Source organism: Trichoplusia ni, chromosome 14, assembly GCF_003590095.1.
Source record: "Trichoplusia ni isolate ovarian cell line Hi5 chromosome 14, tn1, whole genome shotgun sequence".
NCBI classification, from domain to species: Eukaryota; Metazoa; Arthropoda; class Insecta; order Lepidoptera; family Noctuidae; genus Trichoplusia; species Trichoplusia ni.
The window spans coordinates 3,143,036-3,167,081 of NC_039491.1; the positions used below are offsets into that span (position 1 = coordinate 3,143,036).

Here is a 24,046-nt window from a genome sequence, read left to right on the forward strand (position 1 = left end):
TTTAAAGGATGTAAATATGATGTGAAATACACTTGTGGGAGCCTGATAAAATATTGATCAACTCTAAAAGTACATAATAGATGTCTAAGTATTTAAAAATATTGTGTAATAAAATAGCCTTAGTTTTTTTCTTTTATACCAATCATAACCCCTTTTAAGAGCTGAAATAAATATCCCAAAAGGAATTTAGTTGTTTTCATAATCTATTGTTCATCCCACACCTCTTTGCTTTTTCTAAGATCGAATTTTAACAAGCCATATTACGTCTGTTAAAATTCTGTATCAAATCATAGAGATTAACATTGTTCAATGAAAAAGGATCAACTGGATACTTCGAATTATGTTAACAAGGTCTGTTAGTCTAGGTTAACTCCTAATACTGGCTCTTATAATTATTGATCATTGTCTATCTTATTTACATAGAAACATGTATTCTCTGCTATTAAAAGCAAGATAAAAGATTTTACCCCCAAATGTTTGTTAATCTATACTAAGATTTAATGAGGAAATTAAACAATAAAACAGTTTTCATTATTAAAATAGTTGTTTTACTTAATATCTAGTTCCAAATGTGTAATCTGTGTTCTTTTGCAATGGTCTTTGTAAGGGATGAGCTAGTAACTTAGCAATACAGTCATGAATCTTGGTTGCATTTCTAGAAACTTCATAAACATAGGAATATCCATTATCCAAGTCTTGCAGAGCATCATAAACCTCTTCACATTTGTATGTAGCACACTCTTCTTCATGAGCCAGCAGTATATCAATGTAAAAGTACAGTTGTTTCTTCAAGAAGATGAAAAATGAGTCATCTTGTGGTATAAGTGGAATGCAGTTGGATCGTCCATACATGACAATCATGCGGACTACATGTGCAGGAGGCAGTATGCATTCACCTTCTTTGAATTCCGGTATTTCTACTTTCTGTTTAATCAATTGAAACAACTTGTTAAAATCAAAACTATTAGAAGTATATTCTTCAGGATTTAAATAATCAATGGCATTTAGTATTTCCTTTAGATTAGAAGTAAAGTTTTGAATCCAACTAGCTTCTGTATCTTTTAATACAATTAGAGCAAATTCGGTCTTTTTGTTGATGGCACTTTTTGAATGAATGAAGAAGTCCAGTACCCGCTTTATCATGTTGATAGGAGTGAATGTAGTTCCATCTCCTAGTCTAAAAAGGGCATTGTGGTTATCATAACAAACATCCAAGCAAAAGATGATTCTCTCTGGTACATTAATATTGGGGACATTTGGCTTCTGAAAGTTGGACATCACTTGCTCTTGTAGGTCAGCCAAATCTTCGCCAGCGGACAATACGGCTCCGGCCGGCACATTTCTAGAAATAGATTTATATTTTATTTATGGGAAGAATTAAGTACAAATAATATTATAAAGATTCTTCAAAATTAACATCATACCCCAAATCATTTGGTTCAGGATCAGGATTGTAAGACATTATGTTAGGAGTCTCCATAATGTTTAGAACTCTTCTTATACTATGTTACTTAGTTTCATTCAGTTATATTAGGCTATAAGTAAAAGCCAGTTAACTTATCATGCAACTGATTAATAAATTGGATGTAATACTTAATAATTAACAAAATTTGCAAATTATATTAGAATTAATAGTAAATAAACCTCTTGTCTTCAGCCATGGAAACTGACATTGACATATGACAAGTGTTAAACTAAAATGTCTTATTGACACCCAGGGTGACCATTGGCCTATTGTTTATGTTCACGGTGGAGATGAACTGGGGGTCCTAGTAATTTTACTTATCAGTGTGTAATAGCAGGAACACAATGCTTTGAACTTCTACTTATTAAATGAATGCGCTCAATTTTCTGAAGAAAGAACTATCTTAATACCTATAAAAAACTACGAGATCATTGATCACTGTTTTTTCTCTGTGGCTCCTGCCAATTTTTGGCAGTCTTTGATCTCTTTGACATTTTCATACACAGACTATACAAGTTATGATTGCGAATGTGTGTGACGTTTGTATAATCCTGAAGTAAAACGTGTGAATTTAGATATAATTATAAATCAAAATATATATTTAAGCCATGGATTATCAGTACGAGCAGACGAGCGAAGTAGAAGCTTTAGATTCTATTTACTATGGAGACATGCAAGGTAAAAAAAGGGGGAATTCATTAAAACATGCCGTTTTCAGTTCTGACCAAACCTAAAGTTATAAACTTACTTAAACCGGTGAATACTATTGTTTTTTGAAACTTTAGGTATCCACTGAACATTCAACAAGAACAGTGAAGATCCTTTATGAGACCGCCTATCCTTTCAATCCATAATTAAATGATCTACTAAAAAATAATAGATTATAAGGTTTTCATATACTGCAATGATATTTGTTACAGTTATTGACAAAGTACCCTTCCACAAATTTAGTATACCAATAAAATCGGAAGGTTTTGATGACGGTGAAGGTCTAGCCTGTGATCTAGTATTCACTTACACTGCAAAATACCCAGATGAGCTACCTATCATAGAAATTGACAATGAAGAAAATTTTGATGACATAGTGGATAAGGATGAACTACTCTCACATTTAACAGAACAGGTAGGTTTTACAGGAACTGCATGGAAAAATAATTATCATAATATAATTAATATTATTATTTTTAATTATCTGTTTCATAAATTATATTTCAGGCATACTTATACAATACTTTTCAATTACAACATTTTTAAAAATACATTCCTAAACTTAGTTACTTAAATAAACACAAAATAAATACACAGATGATATTACTCACGGGTACATAATGAAAAAGCCACAAAGACTTTCTATTACTTGTAAAACAATCAATTTTAACTTATTGCTCTTCTAGGGAAATGAAAATTTAGGAATGGTAATGGTGTTCACATTAGTGTCAGCAGGTCAAGAGTGGCTCAATGTTAAATGGGACACAGTTAAGAAGGAAAGAGAAGAACAAATCTTTGCCAAGAAGAAGGCAGAGGAGGAAGCGGAACAGGTAAACAATGTTTAAATACTGCAATTACAGGTTCTAAAAACAAATTTCTTATCAGAAATTTAATTTTTCTGTAGTAAATGTTTTCAATTACTAAATATATTAAGTATATGTAAATTGTATTAAATATAATATTAAATGTTTATAATACAGCCTAAATGAAACATACAAAAAAAGTGCCTACTCTCTCACCTAAATATGTTTTTGACCAATAACTAAAAATTATAAAATTACAGAAAAGATTTGAAGGTACAAGAGTGACAGTTGAATCATTCTTAGCATGGAGGAAACAGTTTGAAATAGACATGGGTATTCCTGCCAAGAGAGAGAAGGAAGCAAAGGACAAGAACAAGCTAACAGGAAGAGAGCTCTTCTTGAGGGACACCACCCTCAATGAATCTGACCTTAAATTCCTTGATGATGGTAAGAAATACATACTTTATTCCTTTTTTCAATAAATTTGAATAGTTAGTAGAACCTATCTGTTCATCTGTTATATGAACTGTATGTTATTGTTATGATATTTTGACCTACATGCAGAGCTTCCACTCACAACTACACAGCTTAAAGTAATATTTTGATGGTTGTGGAAGTGTGACAGCCCATTTGGTACTTGACATAGAGCCACATCTTTCTTCAACACTTGCAATAAAATTGCTTCAAGATGTGGCTCTCAGAAATATTATTCATAGTACTGTTCTATGCTGTGACTTTCCATAACCCAAAAAGCACATAATACAGGCAAATAAATAATCTCTGTCTTGAGTAATATAAATATGGGAAGGTCATACTTAATTTTGTTCTTCTTTCCCAGGCGATGCAGTCAAAGTGGACGAATCTCTGTTCCAAGACTTGGATGACCTAGAGATATCTGATGAGGAGGATGAAGACTATGTTCCTGGTAAAAGTGGAAGTGAAAGTGATTAGCTAGTGCTAGCTAGTGATGCGCCCCTGTAGGGGACAGTGAACTGAACACAACTCCAGCCGTCAGGCTGACGCGAGGCCTTTCATCCGATGTCGTTTACACCGTTACTCAGTTATTGTTCAATAAAAATACATATTTTACTTGGAGAATATTTTATTTACACTTTGTCACTAAAGTAGGTATGTACATTCGGACAAGTGAAATATCAAAGAAAAGCGATAGGTAACAATCAAGGTAGCGTAATAAAAAAGCGCGAGACAATATCAGTGTATCGTGCTGCATTGCCAACAAATACCTATGTTACTATTTTTAATAACAAAAACGTCATATATTAATCGTGGTAATCAGTTCGTTATTATTAACAGCACAAAACATTGCGGATATCGACCTTAACAATTCGGCTTAATAGAGGACTGGCAAAGCTTCGAAGTTCATTGGTATTAAGCGTATTTGTTCGGCACAAATACCTTCGTGAAGTATTTAATTACTAAAACGTAAATGAGTACATGGTGGTAAATAATTTAAACAGTACCGAATGTGCGCTATCCGTAATGCTTGTCGGTTCAGTCACAACGTTTACATACCTAAAGAAATGCTTGAGCAACAAAAACAAATCTAACTTGGCTTATTTAACGTACTTAACATTAAGATTCTCTAAATTAGACGACACAATAATCAATAAAATAGTTATCAAAATATATCAACGATGTGCTACAGTCTTTAAATGAATCGGTGAAAACTTAAGGACAACAACACTTCTAACAATCTAGTAATAATTAACCATAGATATGTAAGTTTTGATCAAAGTAAAAATAAGTGCAATTAACATCATTATCTTATTAAACTAACACCGCCGTATGCACTTATACATTTAAGTTTACACGGACTACACTTTCATAAATGAGTTTCTTCCTCCACATAGTAAATCAATAATACTTTTATTTCCATTCATAAATAATATTAAAACACTCAGAACAATAAGGTAATTGTAATAGTAATACAATGACAACAATTTTATTTATAGTAACACACAATACAATGTGCTTGAATGCACGTTCATTTCTCTAATTCCTATTAACTATTTCGATTGTAATTGTTGGACTGGTATTGTGTAGATATTTATTTCATGATATTATTATACACTTGATCTAGGCCTATGTTTGGTAAATAATGCAAGATCAGTCCTTCAAATCAAAACCCGAAGTGCATCAGTAAAGGGTAACTTTTCATAAAATATTCAAACATGTAAAGAATTCTTGCATAATAGTTCAACACGATCATGTTGAAAGTAAATAAACTAGTGGCTTTACATATTAATCGCTATTGTGATAAAAGTAAAAAAAAATATGTGCCTGTGTGTGTCTTCTATGAGCTATAGGCCAATACAGTAGTCATCTCAAAGGTTCACGTGTACTTCGTCTATTGTGAAAATATTTCTTGTTTGTTCCTAAAATATAGTCTTACTTCAGATACGTGAATATGTGGAATATAAAATAAGACACGCTCATTTTGTCCGTTATGGTCCCAATGAGTCCGATTATTGTTTTTTTTTTTGACGGCATTGAGACTGAATTTGAAATTTTACAAAGCTAAGTATCCTATCTACGCTTGTGTAAAAATATTTATGGATGGGCGAATTCGCTGATCAATATCTAAACGGTGTTTTAAAACTACACCGATTTTTATAGCGCCTATCGTGGACGCTAGTCGCTATAGATAAAATACCCCGCGTCTTCGATTTGATGTGTTGTCTGACTCATAATGAATGTTACCGTGCTGATCTAGAGCAAGTTATAGCTAAAGGTGGTTTCTTCCCTAGAGAAACGGTTTTTAAGTTGTTTACTTCAGACGCTGAGTGACGTTGGCAAGTGCAACTGCAAAGGCCTGCAGAGCGGAAAACGGGTATTGAAAGTCCAACGTGTAGGCGTTCCCATCAATTCGTCCAAACTGCATTACCTGTTGAATACAATTGTACATGTCAATACGAGATCACTTAATCTAATTATTAATAGGTAATTTTAATGTTTAATTTAGATTATTTCCTCTATATCACCAGAGTTTTTCTCTAGCCTTCGGTGATCTCTTGCACAGTTTCAAATTGTGTCCATAACACACCCGACAACCAAATGTTACTACAATGATATTTGTAATATAAACACTATCAGCATAACTTTACCTGTTTGCCATGGTATTCAATTTGAAAATTCTTAGCTGACTCTTGAGTGACCCGGCCGCCGAAGTCAAGTTGGTAGACCTGGCTGTTTTCATTCCACATGGGGGCCTTGTTGTGCATGATCAGCTGTCGGCGGGCGTGTGCATTGCTATTGCGACCCTCGCTGTTAGATCCAGCGGCGGAGCTAAGAGTGCCACCAGCCCGTTTTAACTGAAAGTTGAACAATATTTTATAGATCTAGAGCTGATGGGATTCAAGATGTAAAGTACTTAATATGTCATTAAGACTTTATTCAAAAGCAGTTCAATTTGTTAAAGCTTCAGGCTTCACCTTATTCCTAAGCTGCGCCTTTTGGAAACTTTCTAAATCCCGGTAGTTCCTTCCATTCACCTCACTGTAGCCACCACCAGTAGAGTACTCATCGTCAGAACTTTCGGACGGCTTTTTGTTTCTTCTGCGGTTAAGCAGCGGAGAGTTCAAAAGTTGCCTATAATAAATATTTTTATTTTGTGAACATGCAATTATTAAAAGGAAATTAGAACATTAATTTAGGCGACAAGAATATGACAGAACGAAATAGCAGGTACCCTCTAATCATCGTATGTACCTGATCGGCGAGGCGGAGGAGTATCGGTGTCGGCGCGGCGAGGCGCGCGGCGCGGGCGAGGCGGGCGCGGGGCTGGCGGGGTGCGAGCGCGCCGGCCGCGGCCGCGGGGACGCCGGCGCAGAGCTCACCTCGCGCGCCGCCGCCTCGCGCGCGCGCTTTGAGCTGCGCGACGCCAGCAGCCGCAGCGCCAGCTGCTCCAGCGAACCTGCCCACCGACACCATGTTACACGCCTGTCACTGGACTAACTACTCATGGTCTATGTCATGCTCTTGTCATTCCTAGGGAAGCTTCATGCTTTCAAGAAAAGCTTGCGCTGAAGGCTATCGGGAGAAGCAGTTAGTGTTGCGTGGGTAGCTGTTAGCACCAGTGGTCGGTGTTTCACTGTTTGGTAGGCCGTGCGTAGCTGACCCGAGTTCAGGCCGAAAAGATAGTGAGGAGTCGTTGACCGTGTACTGGTCGGCAAACTCCGTGCTTCTCTACTTCAAAGTACCTAACTAGGGGTGCAGCCCAGGACAATAGGAAGCCGTCGAAAAGTTACCCAAAATCCAGTAGGTCGTGAACCAGTCCTGTCGGAGTAGTCGGTGCATCGCCGACGGGGGTGAGTGGGCGGCGGGTGAAGTAAAGCATCTACTTATCGTACTAACTGTAATACTTGCTGTAGTCGGAGTCGCTGTCGGTGGCGAGCGGAGGACGCGGGGCGGGCGCTGGGGGCGCGGCGCGGGGGGCGCATGCGCAGCACACGTAGGTGCGCGCGTCCACGTCGCGCGTGTCGTAGGGCGACACGAGGCGGCAGGTGGTGCACACGGGGTAGTCCCGGCGCGCGCGCGCTCCCTCCTCCGCGCTGGTGGCGCCCGTGTCCTCGCCGCCCGTGCTGGTGCAGCGGCTGCTGGACTGCGCTGAAGTCACGTCCGGCTTGGCCGACACTGCGTCGACCCTCGACTGACGCTTGCTCTTATCGACCGTCAGAGACATTTCACTCGAGTCAAGACTCCTCGACTTTCCACACCTCCTTAAACTTGGAGTTTTTGTGCTTTCGTTTTGTTTAGCATCAGCAGTGCGCACATGTCTTCGCTGCTTCCTTTGGCGCTTGTTGTTTACCAGAATTAATCGTCGAGGGGGTTCCCCGCGTAACGCAGTGAGACTCACCTGAGCGTGCAGCACTTGTGGATCTACTAGATCCAGATACCCTACACTGCAACTGCGCGTCATAGTATCGTAGACTGGAATAGTAGCACATACGGGACTTATTGGCACTACGGTTGTAGTTCTCTGGACCTTAATTTCTCGAACCTTGTCGGTCAAATTATTTATAGTAGTATCAACTGGAGTCTCTTCATCAATGAACTTTAAGTCTTCACCCTTTTGTAAATGTTTAAGAGTATCTCCGCGCTTGGTCAGAGCGTCTGGATGCACTTCGTGTTCATAATTTTTATTGCACAGCGACTTTAAGATCCTTGTATTCATATCGTATGATGCAGATTCTCCTCTGCTACAAATGTTTTTTCGCAGCTTCGATAAGCAATTATCAGTCACGTGATTATCACACTTTTTAATAGTTACTTGTCTGCTTGGTTCGAGGCTCAAATTGAGGCTGAAAGATTGTTGTTCTAGATTAGACAAGTTGCCCTTCAGCGAAACATTGTCTCCGCGAACGCTATAGTCAGTCCTGCCGCCACAGAAGTCTCCACGGCCTCCGCATGTCACAGTTTGTGGAGAGGGTCTTTCGAAAATGATGTCAGTAGGAGCGACTGCATTTTTTGGTGATTGTAAGGTGGGGACTGAGCCTTCGCACCTGAGCGGTGATATAGCGTGTCGGTTGGGCACGCCGGCCGTGCTGTTGACCCTGCGCTCGGCGGGCGGCGCGGGGTGCCGCACCGGCGTCGAGTACACGCTGTCGGCCACGTTACTGATAGTCTCATTAGTGTCGATGTAAGGGAACTCCTCGTAAGACTCCGCTCTGGCGAGTGACGGACCGTTAGGATTGTTGTTATTGGATGGGTAACCATCGTTCTGATTCATGTTGTTAGTGTTATTAATTCTTTCACTGAGGGTTAATTTTCTTCTGATATTATTATTAGTATGAGACGGAGAATCGTTGGAATCGTTAGACTGGAACACTTCCTCTTCGTCTTCTGAGAAAATGTTCGGATTGAAGGTGGGATCTGGGCCGACGGGGTAATCGTCCCTCAGCTCTGTGATCATGAGCGTCATCTGCCGCGGTTGCAGATGTAACAACGATGTTTTGTACGTCACCTGCCCGAGGTTGGCTGGTACGTTTTTGGCTAAACCGTGCATTTTAAACTTAGTTCCCCATATATTAGATGTGACTTCTACTAAACGAACATCCTGTAACAAGGTTCATGTTAAAAATGTTCTCAAAACACGTAAGACATAAATAGAGCAATAAAATATTTGCGTTTTAAAATTTTAGTTTACGTTATGTATTATGTAATAGACTAAATATCATACCTCTGGCAGTGAGTCGATGTAAGCCAGTTCATCTGGCGGCTGGTCCTTGTCATTGGAGTTGCGTACCTTTCGTCTTTCACGCGCTCGCCTTCGTCTCTGCAGTCTTGGCGATCCAGAGCAACCTTGAACGAACAAAAAATTACAAATTACTTAGCTTTTGCATGGTACATGGAATAGAAAGAACGATTCTGTTTGGTTCGTTCCATTTGACCCTCTGATCAGGTCAGTAGAGACATTACTTAACTTTTTCGAGCAGTTTGCCTAACCATTTACGCAAAGAAAAAAAACGGCTGACGTCGATTTGTTGTTAGTTTTACAAGTAAGATGTCGGCAGTGAACTCTGCAGATAATGACGTCATCTGACGATAGTTGTTGTGTATGAAATATAGACGTATGTGTGTACCCTCCTCGCGCTCGCTGTCGGAGGTGGAGCTCTTGTCGAGCGGCGCGTGCGCGTGCCTGGCGACGCGCGGCGTGCGCGGCGAGCCCGCGCCCGCGCTGCCTGACGAGCTGCCCGCGCTGCCGCCGCCGCTGCTGCTGCTGCTGCTGGCGCGGACCACGCCGCCCGCCTTCTGCTCCGCTGGGACCGGAAACAACATATTAACATATTAAACTAAGCTTTGGTTTATGAATAAGGAACAAAGACTAACATACCTACAGTGAATCTTCACTGTTCCAATTCAGAAGCCTGCTACTAATGGATCAGTTTAGTATTTTTTCATGATTCTCTATAGTTTTCGATTATAAGTTATGAGTAGGAATACAGGAAGAAGGACAACTTTTTGCTACACGATGGAACAATCTTACATAAGAATTGAAACCTCAACCCTGAAAGGAATAAATTCGACTTACCTTCTGCCTGCGGATCGAAGATCACGAACTCTGGTCTGATCTTGCTGGTCCTACGCCCTTTTAGCAGCGGCACAAGTCCTCCAAGGTGTTCTAAGTACAGTGTGTAGGCGCCTGCCTCCTCGTCGTCGTGACGCAGCATGGTGCAGTGGAGCCGCGCGCCAGTCGCCGGAGGCCGGGACACGAAACGACGCAGGTCATTAGTTTCCGGTACGTTGCACTGCAATATTGTAATAGTCATGGCTTAAATTGAGCACTTCGTCTCTTGATTACGAACGTGCGAGCAAATTCGAGAATTTGATAACAAAAATAAATGAATGGACATATTATTATGAGGCAAAATTCGGCATCACCAGCCTGGTTCTTATGTAAAGGTACTAGAAGAACTTGAAGCCTATGGCAAAGTGTGCGGTAATAATCTCTAACAGTAAGACGGCAGGACGGTGGAGATGGTGAAGTGTCTGTCTAGTCAATCGTACCCTGCGTTGTCGCATCGCTCAAACCTCATTCGGTAACTAGCACTTAAACACGAACTATACTTTTGTACCCATACAGCCCACCACATGGCAAGGGTAATCTTGAGAATTTAACCCCATCATACATAATAACATATTACCCTGATAGTGTGCGCGAATAAGTTAGCCAGCGCAGGCTGCAGTCGCGGCGGCAGCGGCAGTCGCGGCGCGAGGCGCGGGTCCCGCAGCGCCTGCGCGGCCCGCACGCGCGCCAGCAGCTGCAGCGGCGCCACCACGCGCCACACGCGCGCCGTGCACACCGCGCCGCCCACACCCACGAACAGGCGCCGCGCCGCGTGTCCCCATGTCAGAGCTGATACGCGGGCCTGTACAACATTGCATTACTTTTATTATGCATTTTTGGATGTTAATTTTGCGTACGAAAAAAAATAGATCTACGTCATGGGTCTACCTGTGCAACCAATAATGAAATAGATGAAATAATATGGTACAGGTATAAACATATTCACCGCAACGGATCAATGCTAAAAATGCAGCTACAAACTGCAAATTAACTACTTTTAATAGCAAAGCGAAAATATTCTTTATCTGATCGAAAATAGAAATTAGGACTAACAATAAAAAAATACACACACATTAAGACTTAATTCTAGTACAACATACAATTAAATGACTATCGAACAAAATCTGACCTGAGTATAAGGAATAGGGACGGTATAGATAAGAGCTCCGAGGTCCGAGTAGAACTTCACGACGTTCTTGTACGGCGGTGAGTCGGGAGGCTCGCCCGGTTCTGGAAATACAATACAATAAAACATTCCAAAAGGTACAAATAATTCACTAAGGTTCAATTAGAAACTTATAGAGTTAAGTAAATTGAATGATAACCTGTTTTACATAGGAAATTTTACAAGAATTTAAATATGTTGTTGCTTCAATACTATATGCTAACACAATTTCTACTTTTCTACTATATGTAATTTGATAATTTACGTAAATAAATAAAAATATCAAAGCTTATAGGAATACCCATCAACTAACACTATTTGCAAAGTACATTCCTTAATGGGTTTTCTGCGAAATATTACTAACGATGTGTTTATAAAAACCATCGCCATGACCTGCGTGGCCCAATGCGGACATATCATTTATCAAAACTACAGAATGGCTCGCTTTCACACGTCCATTTATCAATATCACCGTTCCCATTGAAATCATTTCATCGTACAGGTGTTATGTGTAAACACGTTTTGGGCGGAACCTATTGATGATATAAATAGTATATTTATTGACCAGCGAAATAAATCCAAAGGTTGCTTAAAGCTGTTTTTAGATTTGAGGCAGTTCAAAGTGTATAAGAAAAGTTTCGCAGGACAAAGAGGTTGTGGTATATGGATAACTGCCAAAAACCCTGGCAATCCGGAATCTTGAAACAAAGTAGTACCTACTTTGTTTCTGTACATCTAAAATTGCAATTTGATTAATTGCATTAGCGAAGATTTACCACGCATTCAAAAAACATAGGCGTGTCAGATTGTATCGCCAGAGTAGCTAGGTGACGGATTATTGCAAGATTCTTCAATTAATTAGAGATTACGTACCAGCTAGCAGGGTTCCAGCGACAGCCAACAGCTCCCTGGAGTTGGCCCACTCCATGGCGAGGGTATTTCCCCGCAGGCCGGTGCGCACCCGGACCGGGCTGACGTCATCATGCCCCCGCAGCAGCACTATCTCCCCGTTGCCGAGGGCTACAGCCAGCACGTGCCCTCCGTTATTCTCGCCCCCCTCCTCGCCTTCCTCCATCTTGAATTTTTCGCACGACCACGCCATAGCTGTGATCCCGCCTTCAGCGACCAGTTGTACCTGAGTTTTAGATAAAATATTCGATAAAAACTAACGTTATCCCCATAAAATATAACCCCGATTATATTTCATCGGGAATAAAAGCGCCAACATAAGTTAAAAGTCCGACTTTTCACTTTCCATGAATAGTATACCGTTCATTACAGATGAGTAAGATTATATCAACCAAGAAAATACTTCGACTAAGTTTTAAAAGCCGAAATCGAGTCTAAATATCCTAGAAATATGTAAATTTAATTTTTTGCCCTCTTATTGAGGATTGTGCTTATCTGATCTCAGAAGCTATATTGAAATCTTGGCTAAGTGGCATATTAAATAAAAACACAATTTCCTTTATTATAATAACAACAAATAGGTTCATGGTACCTGTGACACCATAGCGCCGTGCACGTCCATGACTACGAGTTGTGCAGACGCGGTTCCGAGGTACACCTGGTTGTCGTCCGGCGTCCAGCAGCCGCACGTGATGCGCGCGTCCAGTGACAACATTGACGACCAATACCGCTGCCCAGCCACCGACCCCACTAGCACGAAACCATCCTAGAAACCAATAAGCCGTTTTGGATATGTACAAAATGGCGGGAGTTCATGATGACAAGGAACTTCGATACTACCAGTAGTATCGGATTTTTGAAACGACGTTTTAGTTGTCTAGATAAGTGGTCTAGAGCTTCAAACAAACTAATCGCTTCACAATTTGATATAATATCAATACATCGTCTCCACATATTCCCCTTCTCTGGATGTGACAAATTTTAGTACCTACGCAATGGGCTGTATTCAAAGAACTCACCAACCTTAACCACGTGTTTGCAAAATTACATCAATTATCTTCGCCGTAACCTTTTCAATCCAATACGTCGAGCAAAGTCTTTCTTTTGTTTTTTTTTTCATGGTTTATTCACAAAAATGCTTGTGTAAGAACTAAGGTCTGTATGTTTGAATAGTCCCTCATAATCAAGAGATAAGCTGCGGCCTTGTACTATACAGCGTTATTGCTGCATGAACAATGTGTACCGCGGTAATCGCCAGCCGGCTGCTGCTGAATTAATAGGATTCACTCTGAATAGAAGAAGGTGCTCTACGTTTTTATTAATGTTTACATTACAGTCATATAAAAAGGATTATGAGAAAGCTCCCGCGGAATTTCTTTGTTAGCCCGTTTTGTGTATTGAAACCGCTTAATTATGTGGCTGATAAGATATATATTTTTCACTTTTATGAAACTTGAATTTTGCGAGACGAAATTATAAAGTTTTCAAAATGTAATATGAATTAATACGATACCGTGCCAAAAAGTCATGGTAGATCTTCCAAATATAAACATCGATTCTGATCAAAACTCTTACATGTATCAATTATATGTAAGTAAAGTATAGATAGAAGAACATAAAAATATACAACCTAACAAATCCAGGGTAAATGGACTATAAAACTGATAACACATCCCCAAGATTATTTGAAGCACCCCCTATTTGGAAAATGATTTATGCCTATGACTTATGCAAATAACTTTGTTGTACCGAAGACTTTTATCCATATAAGGGATGTTAACGTTTTGGGTAGTTTGCCAATATTAACAAAGAAAAACTAAGAAAACAGCTTGTGCCAAATCTCACGCCCATCAAGGTCTGTGTGTCCTAGTTCTCGGAGAATAAGGAACAAAACACAATAGAAGTCTCTGTGTTGCTAACTATTCTAGTATTTTTGTACTTCCTATTGTACTTAGTAGCAGACTTACATTTAAACTACTAAGTTGATAATGTAATACACGCCTTACTAGCAATTATCAGGGGTGTAAGTGTGAAACACTAAAAGTGTCATTACATTATTTTAAAGTGTAGGCACTCATATTACAGTGTAAAAAACCTGCCGAAAGAGCTCAGGAGTTAATCGGCTAGGCAGGTCTGCAGTTACGTAACCTAAGCAGGTCTCGAGACTGTTGCTAGGTACCGCGGCCCTCCCTACAACGCCACCGTATTTATTTAAAGCGTCTAAGACAATATGACGTGTAAGGTGTAGAGATCGATGCACGCCCCCACAAAATCGAGCACACCTTTCTTAGCACGTTTTCTGTTTGTTTGTGCTCAGAGGTGTCACGTAACGTCGGGCGCACGGCTTCACTGGGAAGCCTTTTAGCAAATTGCTGCGACATTTTGACTGATCCGACGAAGGCTTTAGGCCCAATTCACGTGGATGCACACCGCGTCGTCAATTTAATGAACATGTTTTTGATGTGGTGAAAATTTCATTAATGATCGGTCAACCGAATGGATGGGTAGCCGATTGAGTGAATGGATTAATAAGCGATGTTGCACTTTATTATACGAAAATCGGCCTGGACCTCGGATGTTAAAATTTGGTCTTTACTTATTTTCTGTGGGCCAAAAATGCGTACAGATGGCATCCCGAAATAACATGTATAAATAACAATGATGATTAAGTACTTATTAGAAAGTTTACAAACTATTCTCTATCTAATAGTTAAGCTTCTTCAAGCTTACAGCGAATAGGGGGCGGCATAGTTTTGCATACTGCAACGATCGTGAAAAAAATATTTAATAACAATATCCAGAAGCAATCCATTGATCCTACCTGCACTAGCATAACTACCTATATACATTATGTCTTCCTATAACTTTTTACCTATAACTACCCCGACTATCTGCACGTCGAGTAGGTAATCAATCACTAACCTCTATTGTGACATTTAAATACAATCGATTTCAATTTTGCCGATCTAGGTCAAACCAAATTAAAGCCCAGAATACATCCAATTAAGTACAATTACAAAACGCTGCTAAGCATTTTTGTTACAAGCAAATAACATTTAGCTTAAGGGCAGTCTCAGTTTATATCTCCTTTAGTTACCTCGTCAAGAGCTACCTGAACATCTATTTAATTTAAGATGGCAGTTAACCTTAATGACGACTTAAATGGTGCAGTATTTAAGGGATTCAACTTCAGTCCTCGCGAAGGATAAAATACGTTATAGATACTTGTGTATGTTGTGTAAGATAATCGAAACGTAACTTTGTTGTTGTCTTTCAGGTTTTATGTGGCTTGGCAATTTGTAAAGAATATTTCTAGTTCAAATTATAAGCTGATATTAGCAATGTTTATATGGTAACCTTCAAAACAAAGCATTGTGCACAATTCTTCAGAACCTTTAATACGAATACCTATCTACATCATAAGAGCTTATTTAAAATCCATACATTGCTGCTGGCGTTAGAGAGCCGAGGGGGGCGTGGTGGGGCGACCAAAGGGCGCAAAATTTTGGGAGCGTTAAGGTTCTGAGTCTAAAATCCGCCTGTGGTACATTTCCTATATTTATTAACTAATCCCTAAATAGTTAGGCGCCACAATATATTTTCCCCGGAGCGTCAATGGCCATTTAACCGGCACTGCATCCAATATTATAAATCAGTCAGTAACTGTCTGTCTCTTTCGCTTTCACGGCGTAGCCTCTGCCACTGATTTTAATTAAATTCTGACTTTCCATACACATTTTGAGTAGAATGACTATGTTTGCAATAGTACCTTTGGAGAACAGAATTATTCCTTTTGGCGATATTTAAATAGGACTACTTAGGTTCTGTTTTAAAAACGGACACGGATGGACGAATCTGCGTTGTCTCCATTATATTTTGATGTTTCAAAGTGCTACTTAATAGCACAAAGACCAAATGAGTTCTAAAACTCTATGTACCCTCTTTTTATACCAATTCACAAATATTATTATTTAACATGTTATAGGTACGTATTGCAAAACACCAGTACTGAGCCTCATGCGGTTGGATTGGAAGCCGACCGAAAGATATTTGGGGAAAAAGGGATGACGAGAATGGTGATACGAGGGAATAGTTGACGTATAATAAACTGAAAAAGAAACAAGATTCCTTACCTGGTAACAGATCAGTGCCATCCTTCCATCGTGTGACCATGAGAAGTGCGTGACGGGCGTGCTCCGGTCGTTGATCAGCTCGATACTCCAGCGGCCCTCATACTTGATCCACACGAATATCACCCCGCTGCTGTCGCACGACGCTAGCTTTTGGTACGGTTCGTTCCATTTCACCAGGATCACCTAAACAAGATATTTACGTATGTACTTATTAACATTTAATAAGTAGGCAATGTTATCTTATTTTTATAACATTTTGTACTTCTTATTCTTATAAAATTTTTAGTAAATATCTCATTTTCCATTCTACTAAAAGTCGAGAAATATTTTCAAGAACAAAGTTTCCGGTTAAGCCCCGTCAGCAGCAGTCAGGGTTTCGTAAATATTTGATAGTTTTATGTCTCGTTGGAACGTAAGTACTGACCTACAATAATCCACTTGATTACTCAATGTCCAAAGAACTCATCCAAGCTGTAAATAGTAGTATTCCGAAATATGAGATTTCATTAAATAAATGCCTCATATAGCAAGACCAATAAGCCATACCCACATTGTTATGCCGCCCCGCGTTGGGCGCCACTATAATAAAGTGTATTAATTAGCAGCATATACGACATGTTATAACTGTCATGTTAAAATAACGAACGAGGACGGAATCGTGGAAAGTTAAAAAATAACGAGTTAAGTTTCAAACAGTCGGTACGAACATGGATGCGAGCATACCCGTGCAGTTAGTGCCAAGAATGTACTTAAGTGACAGCGCTAAATTAATTACCTTTGCTAGTTTTAATTAAGTACGAGAGTACTAAGAAGCACTCCAGGATTATACGTACTCGTACTTAACAAGACCGAGTGTTTAATTTTAACGTATTGAGACGACCTCATGAGAGTATAATAGTTCTAGTATAGGTACTTTAGGTACATTTTTGTATGGATTCTACTTTCGTGTCGCATCATTAGGAAGTTTAAAGAAGCTTCTTGAAAAATCGTGCAGATAGACTTTACTACACAATGGACGCCTAAGAATGACCGCTTGATAGCCTAATGAGCAGCGGACGCAACTCAGGTGAGAAAACGCTGTATCCTGGATCTATCAGCACTTTCTAAAATATCATGTACTTGGTATCCTATTACAAGTACGTTAAGGATTTACGTAAGGCAGGTAGTAGATCTACAGCTTCACATTCGTGCTTCTCCTATTCCATTTCCAAGCGTATATCAGTTTACTAGTCCAGGTGTCGGTCAATCACTGTCACTGCACACAACAGCAGCATACAACTTGATACAACATGTGAACCGACGCCAAATTACTCAGACTTCATCCAGTGTCCAATGCAGATAGCAAATTAACTTGATAGACGGCGTAATTTAACACGGAATATTGGTTAAACAATTCTGGATATTTTGGCTACTAACATTAATTTTAAGTTTGTTCCTGTTCAATATGGGCCTGTTATTAAGTCTTAAATAGCTCGGAGCTACTTTATAGCTACAATTACATACCTAGTAGCAAACACAGATACAATATATTAACATAAAGGAAATTTCTCGTAACCCAATTGGCTGAATGAATGTTTTATAGACGCTCGAGTGTTATTAAAAAAGTACTGTGTTGTCATTGGAAGGGAGAAGCGCTCCAGACGCTGTTATAAGACATTCCTAAAATTTCCATGTGCCCTACGCGCCATGTACGTAACATTTACTCAGAGAAAGCAAACGATATGTGAAGGAATTCGGGACATAAGCCAGACTCGCGCGTCTCAGCTTGAAGACGAGAAATTTATTACTACCTACGGCATAAATAAGCTTGAATATTTTAGTTGTTAGATAATCCTTACTGTTTATTAATTCTATTCTTGGATGCCTAAAACGGATAGATTTCGAAAATGGACAGTTTATTGTTTTCGATCGAAGAAACGGGCGCCTAATCATGAAAATACTTCGCTTGTAGCTCTTTTATAAGCTGATGTGAGAAGGTTTATTAATTAATCATCTATACAAAGAAATCAGTGTAAAGTATCCTTCCTTCTGGCGCAAGCCACCAAACCGGCAAAATGGGACAATTTCTCTGGTTACGACAGACGGTCATTAGGTATGCTTTCCAAAACCTAACTGAATAAGCTTACACTTGCCAAACCAGCCTAATTTACATCTTACTAAAGAGTAAGAAATTTCAGCACTGCACGAAACTGCCTTTACTTCCAAGTCGGAGCTGTTAATTGAGTTTTTAAGTAGAAACGGAACAACCGGCACTCCTGCCGCGGAATATTTTTTACATCATAAACAATTTAACATCATTATTCCCAAGTATGCTTACGACTCTGAAAAGATTTGTCCTACCTTCATTAAAAGGTCATAATTTCAAAACTTTTCTTTAGAGCTATAAAAAAACCTTATTTAAACTGCGATATACATATGCCTACAGTATCGCAGGTGCTGCTACAAGCGTTTATTAAAAAGTTAACGCTAGAGCTAAACAAATAAAAAGGTACGATTATTCTTGCTAATATTATGCTTGGATAAATTTAAAAAGGGTTACAGCGTTGGCCACGAGTGAGTGGCACTTATACGCGATAGGGTGGGGCTTAAAACAAAGTCATGTCAAACACTCGAGGACTTTGCCTTTTGAATCTAACGAAGTCCACTTGTCGATACGCTTTTTCTTTTATAGGATGTGTAAACCTCTAGAGGCTATACAAACAATGGGGACCTCGGACGCGGTTTTCAATCTCATTCACTGAAACTTACATAAATGAATGATTCAATAAAGAGCAGGCAACAAGAGGGACCTTTAAATGTACTTCAACCATAATTATGCTAGTATGATAATTTCTTGACTCTTAAATAAAGAGGTGAAGTTACTAACAATCAACAAAGACGTGTAAATCCAGTTTACAGTATTATGTTTTGTCTCATGAACCAAACAGAAACCTTCTTAATCCGCGAAGGGGAGCTCAGTTATCACCTCACTTGAATATGTAAAACAATTTACGTATTACGATTCCGTAGTGGAATTATACGATTTTCATTCGAAAACAATTGTCTGGATCGTCGTAACTGAAAATTAAACTTGGTTCTGCCGTCAGAAGGATAAAGTTGACTTTGTGTTGGCATGGACCCCAAATAGCTCGAGTTTTTAGGTCACCCCGCTACTATTACAAGCCCAGATTTATATAGAAAATCAATTTCCATATAGATAGGTAAGTCTGAGCGTATTTGCCTAGAGCCTTTGTTATATGGTCAATGATGCATTAAAACAGAAATAACTAGGTTGAGACTTGTTTAAAAGAAAAAAGAAAGGGAAGGTACTAAAGGTATAAGTGGTATCTACAAAGAATTTAATAAAAAAGTCTATTATCAAATTGAATATCGGAAAATCACTAAGGAGGATCCTATTAATGTACATTCACGGGTACGTTTTCGCTTAATGTTATCTTCTAATTTTTCGATGACTTCAGTAGTTTTTTTTAAAGATTTTAGACGTAACTCCGTAACGGAGTTACAACAAAACAAGATAACACCGCAACGGTTGCGGAGTCATCTTTCAAAAAGAACATTTCCATAAGCAATTTCAGTTAGCTTATTATCATTGTGTAAACTAGGAAAACCTTAAAAGTGTAGTGACTTACATCGGATCTGTGGCCGCGTAAATTGTAATTGGTACGCAATGGGAGCTCGTGCGGGCGGCGCGCGTGCGACGACGTGAAAGTAACGCCGACAACCCCACGCACGTTGCCCGTAGCCAGCCATCCTTCCTGGTAATAGTTGTTGCGGTTCAACTTCCAACCCTCCTCCTGTTAAAACAAAGCATATTTTCAAATATCAAGCACGTACTCAAACCTCAGCCTCGCGCCGACCTTGGCCTTGTGGTAACGAGCAGCGTGGAATCGTTGCTTACAAATTGCAGTCTTACATTAAATATTCCAGTTTACTACATTTATATAAAGTAGGTATGTTATATTCATTCGTGTATAAATTACATTTTTATGCAACTTTCTGTGATACAAACATCTGGCCCAGAACAGTTACATAGCTGATGGCACTAAATTAGGTAACTACCTCCTGCTTGTGAAATATACATACACATATTACAATTTTGGTATAGTATGATTTGGAAATATAGGTAATGGTATATTGACATAACTGTGATCAACAGAATTGTGGCAATATTTATTTTACCTTCGTATTTCAACATAAAGGTCCTCATGACCTTTATGTTGAAATACGAACGTCGCCTGCACATATGGAATAAGTAATTAATTTTCAATAACGCTACAAATAGCATGTTCACTTGTACGGACCGCATTAATAGGAAGCCAAGGCAATTAACAGGCACGTAATGGTGCATGCCCTGTCCCGACGCGACGGCGGCAGACCGGAGATCGAAGGCGAAATTGGCAATTAGCTACATATTACGAGATCCACCCCTCTCCCGATTAATTTCTGCCCAATTAAGTATTAATGGACATAAAAAACACATTATTTTGCACTCATCCCTTTGATATAGTCAATCATAACTTTATCAAGTTAACCTAGTTTTTAGATGGCAAAGTTAGTTACTCCCGAGAGGCGTCCTCTTCCAGTAAGAGGGATTTCATGTGTATATAAAACTTAGTAACACGGTACTGAAAGCTTGTGCATTGTGCATTAATTTCTAGCGGTTTGGGTTTGTACTACCTAGTAAAAATTAATATCTACCCGCACTCTTGTGAGCTTACCAATTACTGAAGCTGTCTGTACCTGTACCTAGGATACGAAGAAAATATGATCAAGGGTACACAACATTTATAGTTATATTTATGTATCATGTGGGTAAATATTCGTACTTGTAAATTAATTAAAAAGAAGAATCCCTAATGTGTCCAATGCATCAAGTTATTAAAAAGTGCAATCGGCTGGAAATTTTAAAATGGAGATGCCACTTCATTAACCGAGTTACAAGCGCAGACCGTGCCCATAGTTCAGTGTCTCTAATTGGCTGTCACTAATGAGAACTGAGAGCCCACTTTATGTAAATCTACGCTAAGGATCTAACGATAGCTGTATACTGGCGGAATTCTTCTTTGAATAAGAAACTTGGAGCGCATCATTATAAACAAATCAAATTGAATCATGACCGTTAAAGGTGGACCGTTATGGACAATGCTGATTTAGAAAAAAAGGCAATTTTTTAAACACGGCGGTCTACACGAGAAGATTTGAGAGGATACAGAGAAATTTTATACACCGAGAGAGGAGACGGATTACTTTTACCGGTAATTACCGATATCCAAGTGGGTGAAAATAAGAGCAAAAGCTTCTATTTTACAAAAATATTAATCTTAACCTGCCTATAAATGTCTTCTTTTTTACCGTACCCCTATACAATTCCTACCTAGAATCTGCATATTTTTATAATCTCATTGTTCTATAATATATACATATTATGTCTTAATACAACCTTTATTTATCTAATTTATCATCCTGTCAAGGTAATAAATCTTTCTAAGACTTTCATATACCAGCGCAGACTATATTAAATAGTGCACACTCACAGATGCGACAGTTAACACTCTGTTTCACTTGAAAGAAAATTGAGGAAAGTAGTGTTTGGCGCACCGCAACTACTTTCTTCAATTTTATTTGTTAGAACGATAGATGATTGAATGTTGTTGGTTGGTTATAGTAACTGCGACAGGCTGATTTGATCGAGCGATTTCTTAGACTTGGTAGTTTTATTTGTTTCTTTCATTCCGAGGTACGACTACCCTTAAAATAAATACTTATTTACTATCGAGCAAAATCCTTTATATTTTGTCCATTTTCTGCATTACTTTTACTTAATTATTGTGATGGTATCTTTACCAGATTAAGATATACTTAGATAGCTACTACGTAGGTACTTGCTTGCATAAACACACAGTCATGTTTTAAATACTACCGATTTGTGCATTGAACAGAAAATTAAATTCTACACAAAGTTCCCATCACCTGATTAGAATTAGTGTAGGGGGTTCATAATCTTTTTTTGATATAATCATGATTTTATCATTAAATAACCAATTAGGTATGCGTGGAAGCATTTCTTCTTTGAAGAAGCTTTTCATGAGCCCTTCACGAATGGAAGCTGTTTATTTCTTTTTATATTCTAGCTTTACGTGAATATTAAAAACAAAAATTGCGTATTATACGGAGAGTGCTTAATCACACTGGCCCCTGACAACGTGGCGAAAATGAAGTGGGAATAGCGGTCTGGCCCCGTCAGCTATGATTAAGGGTTGTTTTTGGGTCTAGAAGTTTGTAATTCCGAAACTAGCCACTCCAATATAAACCTTAGTGCATAAATCGTATTAAATTAATACAACGTATGTAAGTAATATATTTCAGTGGGGTAGTACTTTTCTAAGCTTACAAGATAAATTGAAATTTAAGTTTATAATTTGTATCACACCTAGTAAATTTACTATTGCTTATTAGTACATTATGTTTTAAATAAGTTGCCAATATGACGTTGATAAAAAAAAATCCATTTCAAATGAATTGCTATTCGATTTTCTTTCAAATTACTTTGATCGTTCGCCGGCGCGGGTCATACAGTTGGCATAAATTTAAATCAGTTGAGTTATGGAACTTGATGGCAAATGTATATCTGATTGCTTTTTAAACATTAGGAATTTTCTCAATTTGTTCACTTATTGCTTATACAGATAACAAACATTGAGAAAACTTCATTACGCTGCGTCCCTCGCGCCGCCGTTAAGTAAATTGTTGCATTCTTATTCGATTCGACGCAGCCGTGCGTTAATGTTTCCCCCAGGTGTCAACCAATGAATAGAAATGGAATAAAATAGGTCAGAAGTTAGTAGAACCGAAGAAAGGTTAATTTAATGGTGCCCCTAGACGGCCGCACTATCTGCATCTACATTGTAACGGCTAGGAATGTATACAGCCAAAATGTTAAGGAATGAATCCTGAAATATGTATCTGAAAATATACTAAGTTGAGTCCTCTTAAGTAGGTATAGTTAGTCCTCCTGAGGTTGATCGATTGGTACTTGTGTTATATTGGAGTGAGTACTAGCCACCTTACATACTAACCGAATTATCTACTGTTATCCGCCAAGTTTGTCCAGCACTCATTGTATTACGTGAAACTGAAAGATGTTTGTTTTATTTCACATACATTACACGAGGTATACCTACTGTTTACTTTAATTAGTATAAAACCTTTGTTTATTAATTCTTTTAATAATAGCTGAACTTGCCTATAAATATGAAAGCTACCTACGGTCATGTCTGGATTCACGTTTATATACAGATGGAGATCAATGTTTAAGCTAACGTGTGTTTTAACAAAATGGTTTTCAGCGTGCCTGTTACTTTGAATAAAATGTTAGAAACGTTTCATAGAAGCTAATGTTAATGTGTACATATATGTAGCGAAATCGTAACGATCGCGGAATTCTTTCAACCTGTGAAAACTATTGTGAGATCTAGCGTCAGTAGATATAAAGTACACTCACCTCGGGCAGCTCGTCGGGCACCTTCCCCATCCAGGACAGCGACAAGATGGTGCAGTCGCATTTCGCGTTTACGTTTCTCTCGAAGTGAAGATGCATTTTCGCTGTTCACGTTCAGATGTAAACTCAAATACAGAACATTGTAGGCAACTATTTCATCACACGCGACAGACGCGAGGTCCTCCGCGAAAGCTCGCTCTCCCGACTCAGCGTACACATTTTCCGAGGCCTATTGATAATACATTTGGAATGGGTTTTACAAAGTTCATTTATGTTGG

The 24,046-nt window shown here is 38.9% G+C and overlaps 3 protein-coding genes across 3 annotated transcripts; 1 reads left to right on the forward strand and 2 right to left on the reverse strand.

Annotated features, from left to right (window-relative positions):
• Positions 1 to 525: 525 nt before the first annotated feature.
• On the reverse strand, positions 526 to 1,681 carry LOC113500464 (BRISC and BRCA1-A complex member 1-like). Its single transcript, XM_026881274.1, has 2 exons — positions 1,425 to 1,681; positions 526 to 1,342 (listed from the first exon to the last, which is right to left on the reverse strand). Exons 1-2 carry the CDS (start codon positions 1,478 to 1,480, stop codon positions 553 to 555), a joined length of 846 nt encoding a protein of 281 aa, XP_026737075.1. The 5' UTR covers positions 1,481 to 1,681; the 3' UTR covers positions 526 to 552.
• Positions 1,682 to 1,968: 287 nt separating this feature from the next.
• LOC113500465 (RWD domain-containing protein 1) lies at positions 1,969 to 4,065 on the forward strand. Its single transcript, XM_026881275.1, has 5 exons — positions 1,969 to 2,143; positions 2,386 to 2,588; positions 2,860 to 3,003; positions 3,237 to 3,423; positions 3,815 to 4,065. Exons 1-5 carry the CDS (start codon positions 2,074 to 2,076, stop codon positions 3,925 to 3,927), a joined length of 717 nt encoding a protein of 238 aa, XP_026737076.1. The 5' UTR covers positions 1,969 to 2,073; the 3' UTR covers positions 3,928 to 4,065.
• Positions 4,066 to 23,973, reverse strand: LOC113500806 (tubby-related protein 4). The gene is made up of 15 exons (XM_026881705.1): positions 23,772 to 23,973; positions 19,900 to 20,064; positions 16,271 to 16,453; positions 12,730 to 12,903; positions 12,102 to 12,363; positions 11,193 to 11,293; positions 10,641 to 10,865; positions 9,935 to 10,244; positions 9,579 to 9,755; positions 9,176 to 9,297; positions 7,351 to 9,052; positions 6,706 to 6,910; positions 6,429 to 6,585; positions 6,102 to 6,308; positions 4,066 to 5,881 (listed from the first exon to the last, which is right to left on the reverse strand). Exons 1-15 carry the CDS (start codon positions 23,865 to 23,867, stop codon positions 5,765 to 5,767), a joined length of 4,203 nt encoding a protein of 1,400 aa, XP_026737506.1. The 5' UTR covers positions 23,868 to 23,973; the 3' UTR covers positions 4,066 to 5,764.
• Between the last annotated feature and the right edge of the window lie 73 nt (positions 23,974 to 24,046).

Coding starts and splice junctions, on each gene's coding strand:
- LOC113500464 (XM_026881274.1), bottom strand. CDS start 1,480: ATGGAGACTCCTAACATAATGTCTTACAATCCTGATCCTGAACCAAAT. Junction 1,343..1,424: donor CCTGAACCAAATGATTTGGG/GTATGATGTTAA, acceptor ATCTATTTCTAG/AAATGTGCCGGCCGGAGCCG.
- LOC113500465 (XM_026881275.1), top strand. CDS start 2,074: ATGGATTATCAGTACGAGCAGACGAGCGAAGTAGAAGCTTTAGATTCT. Junction 3,004..3,236: donor CAGAGGAGGAAGCGGAACAG/GTAAACAATGTT, acceptor ATAAAATTACAG/AAAAGATTTGAAGGTACAAG. Junction 3,424..3,814: donor CCTTAAATTCCTTGATGATG/GTAAGAAATACA, acceptor CTTCTTTCCCAG/GCGATGCAGTCAAAGTGGAC.
- LOC113500806 (XM_026881705.1), bottom strand. CDS start 23,867: ATGCATCTTCACTTCGAGAGAAACGTAAACGCGAAATGCGACTGCACC. Junction 20,065..23,771: donor TGCCCGACGAGCTGCCCGAG/GTGAGTGTACTT, acceptor TTGTTTTAACAG/GAGGAGGGTTGGAAGTTGAA. Junction 16,454..19,899: donor TACGCGGCCACAGATCCGAT/GTAAGTCACTAC, acceptor TATCTTGTTTAG/GTGATCCTGGTGAAATGGAA.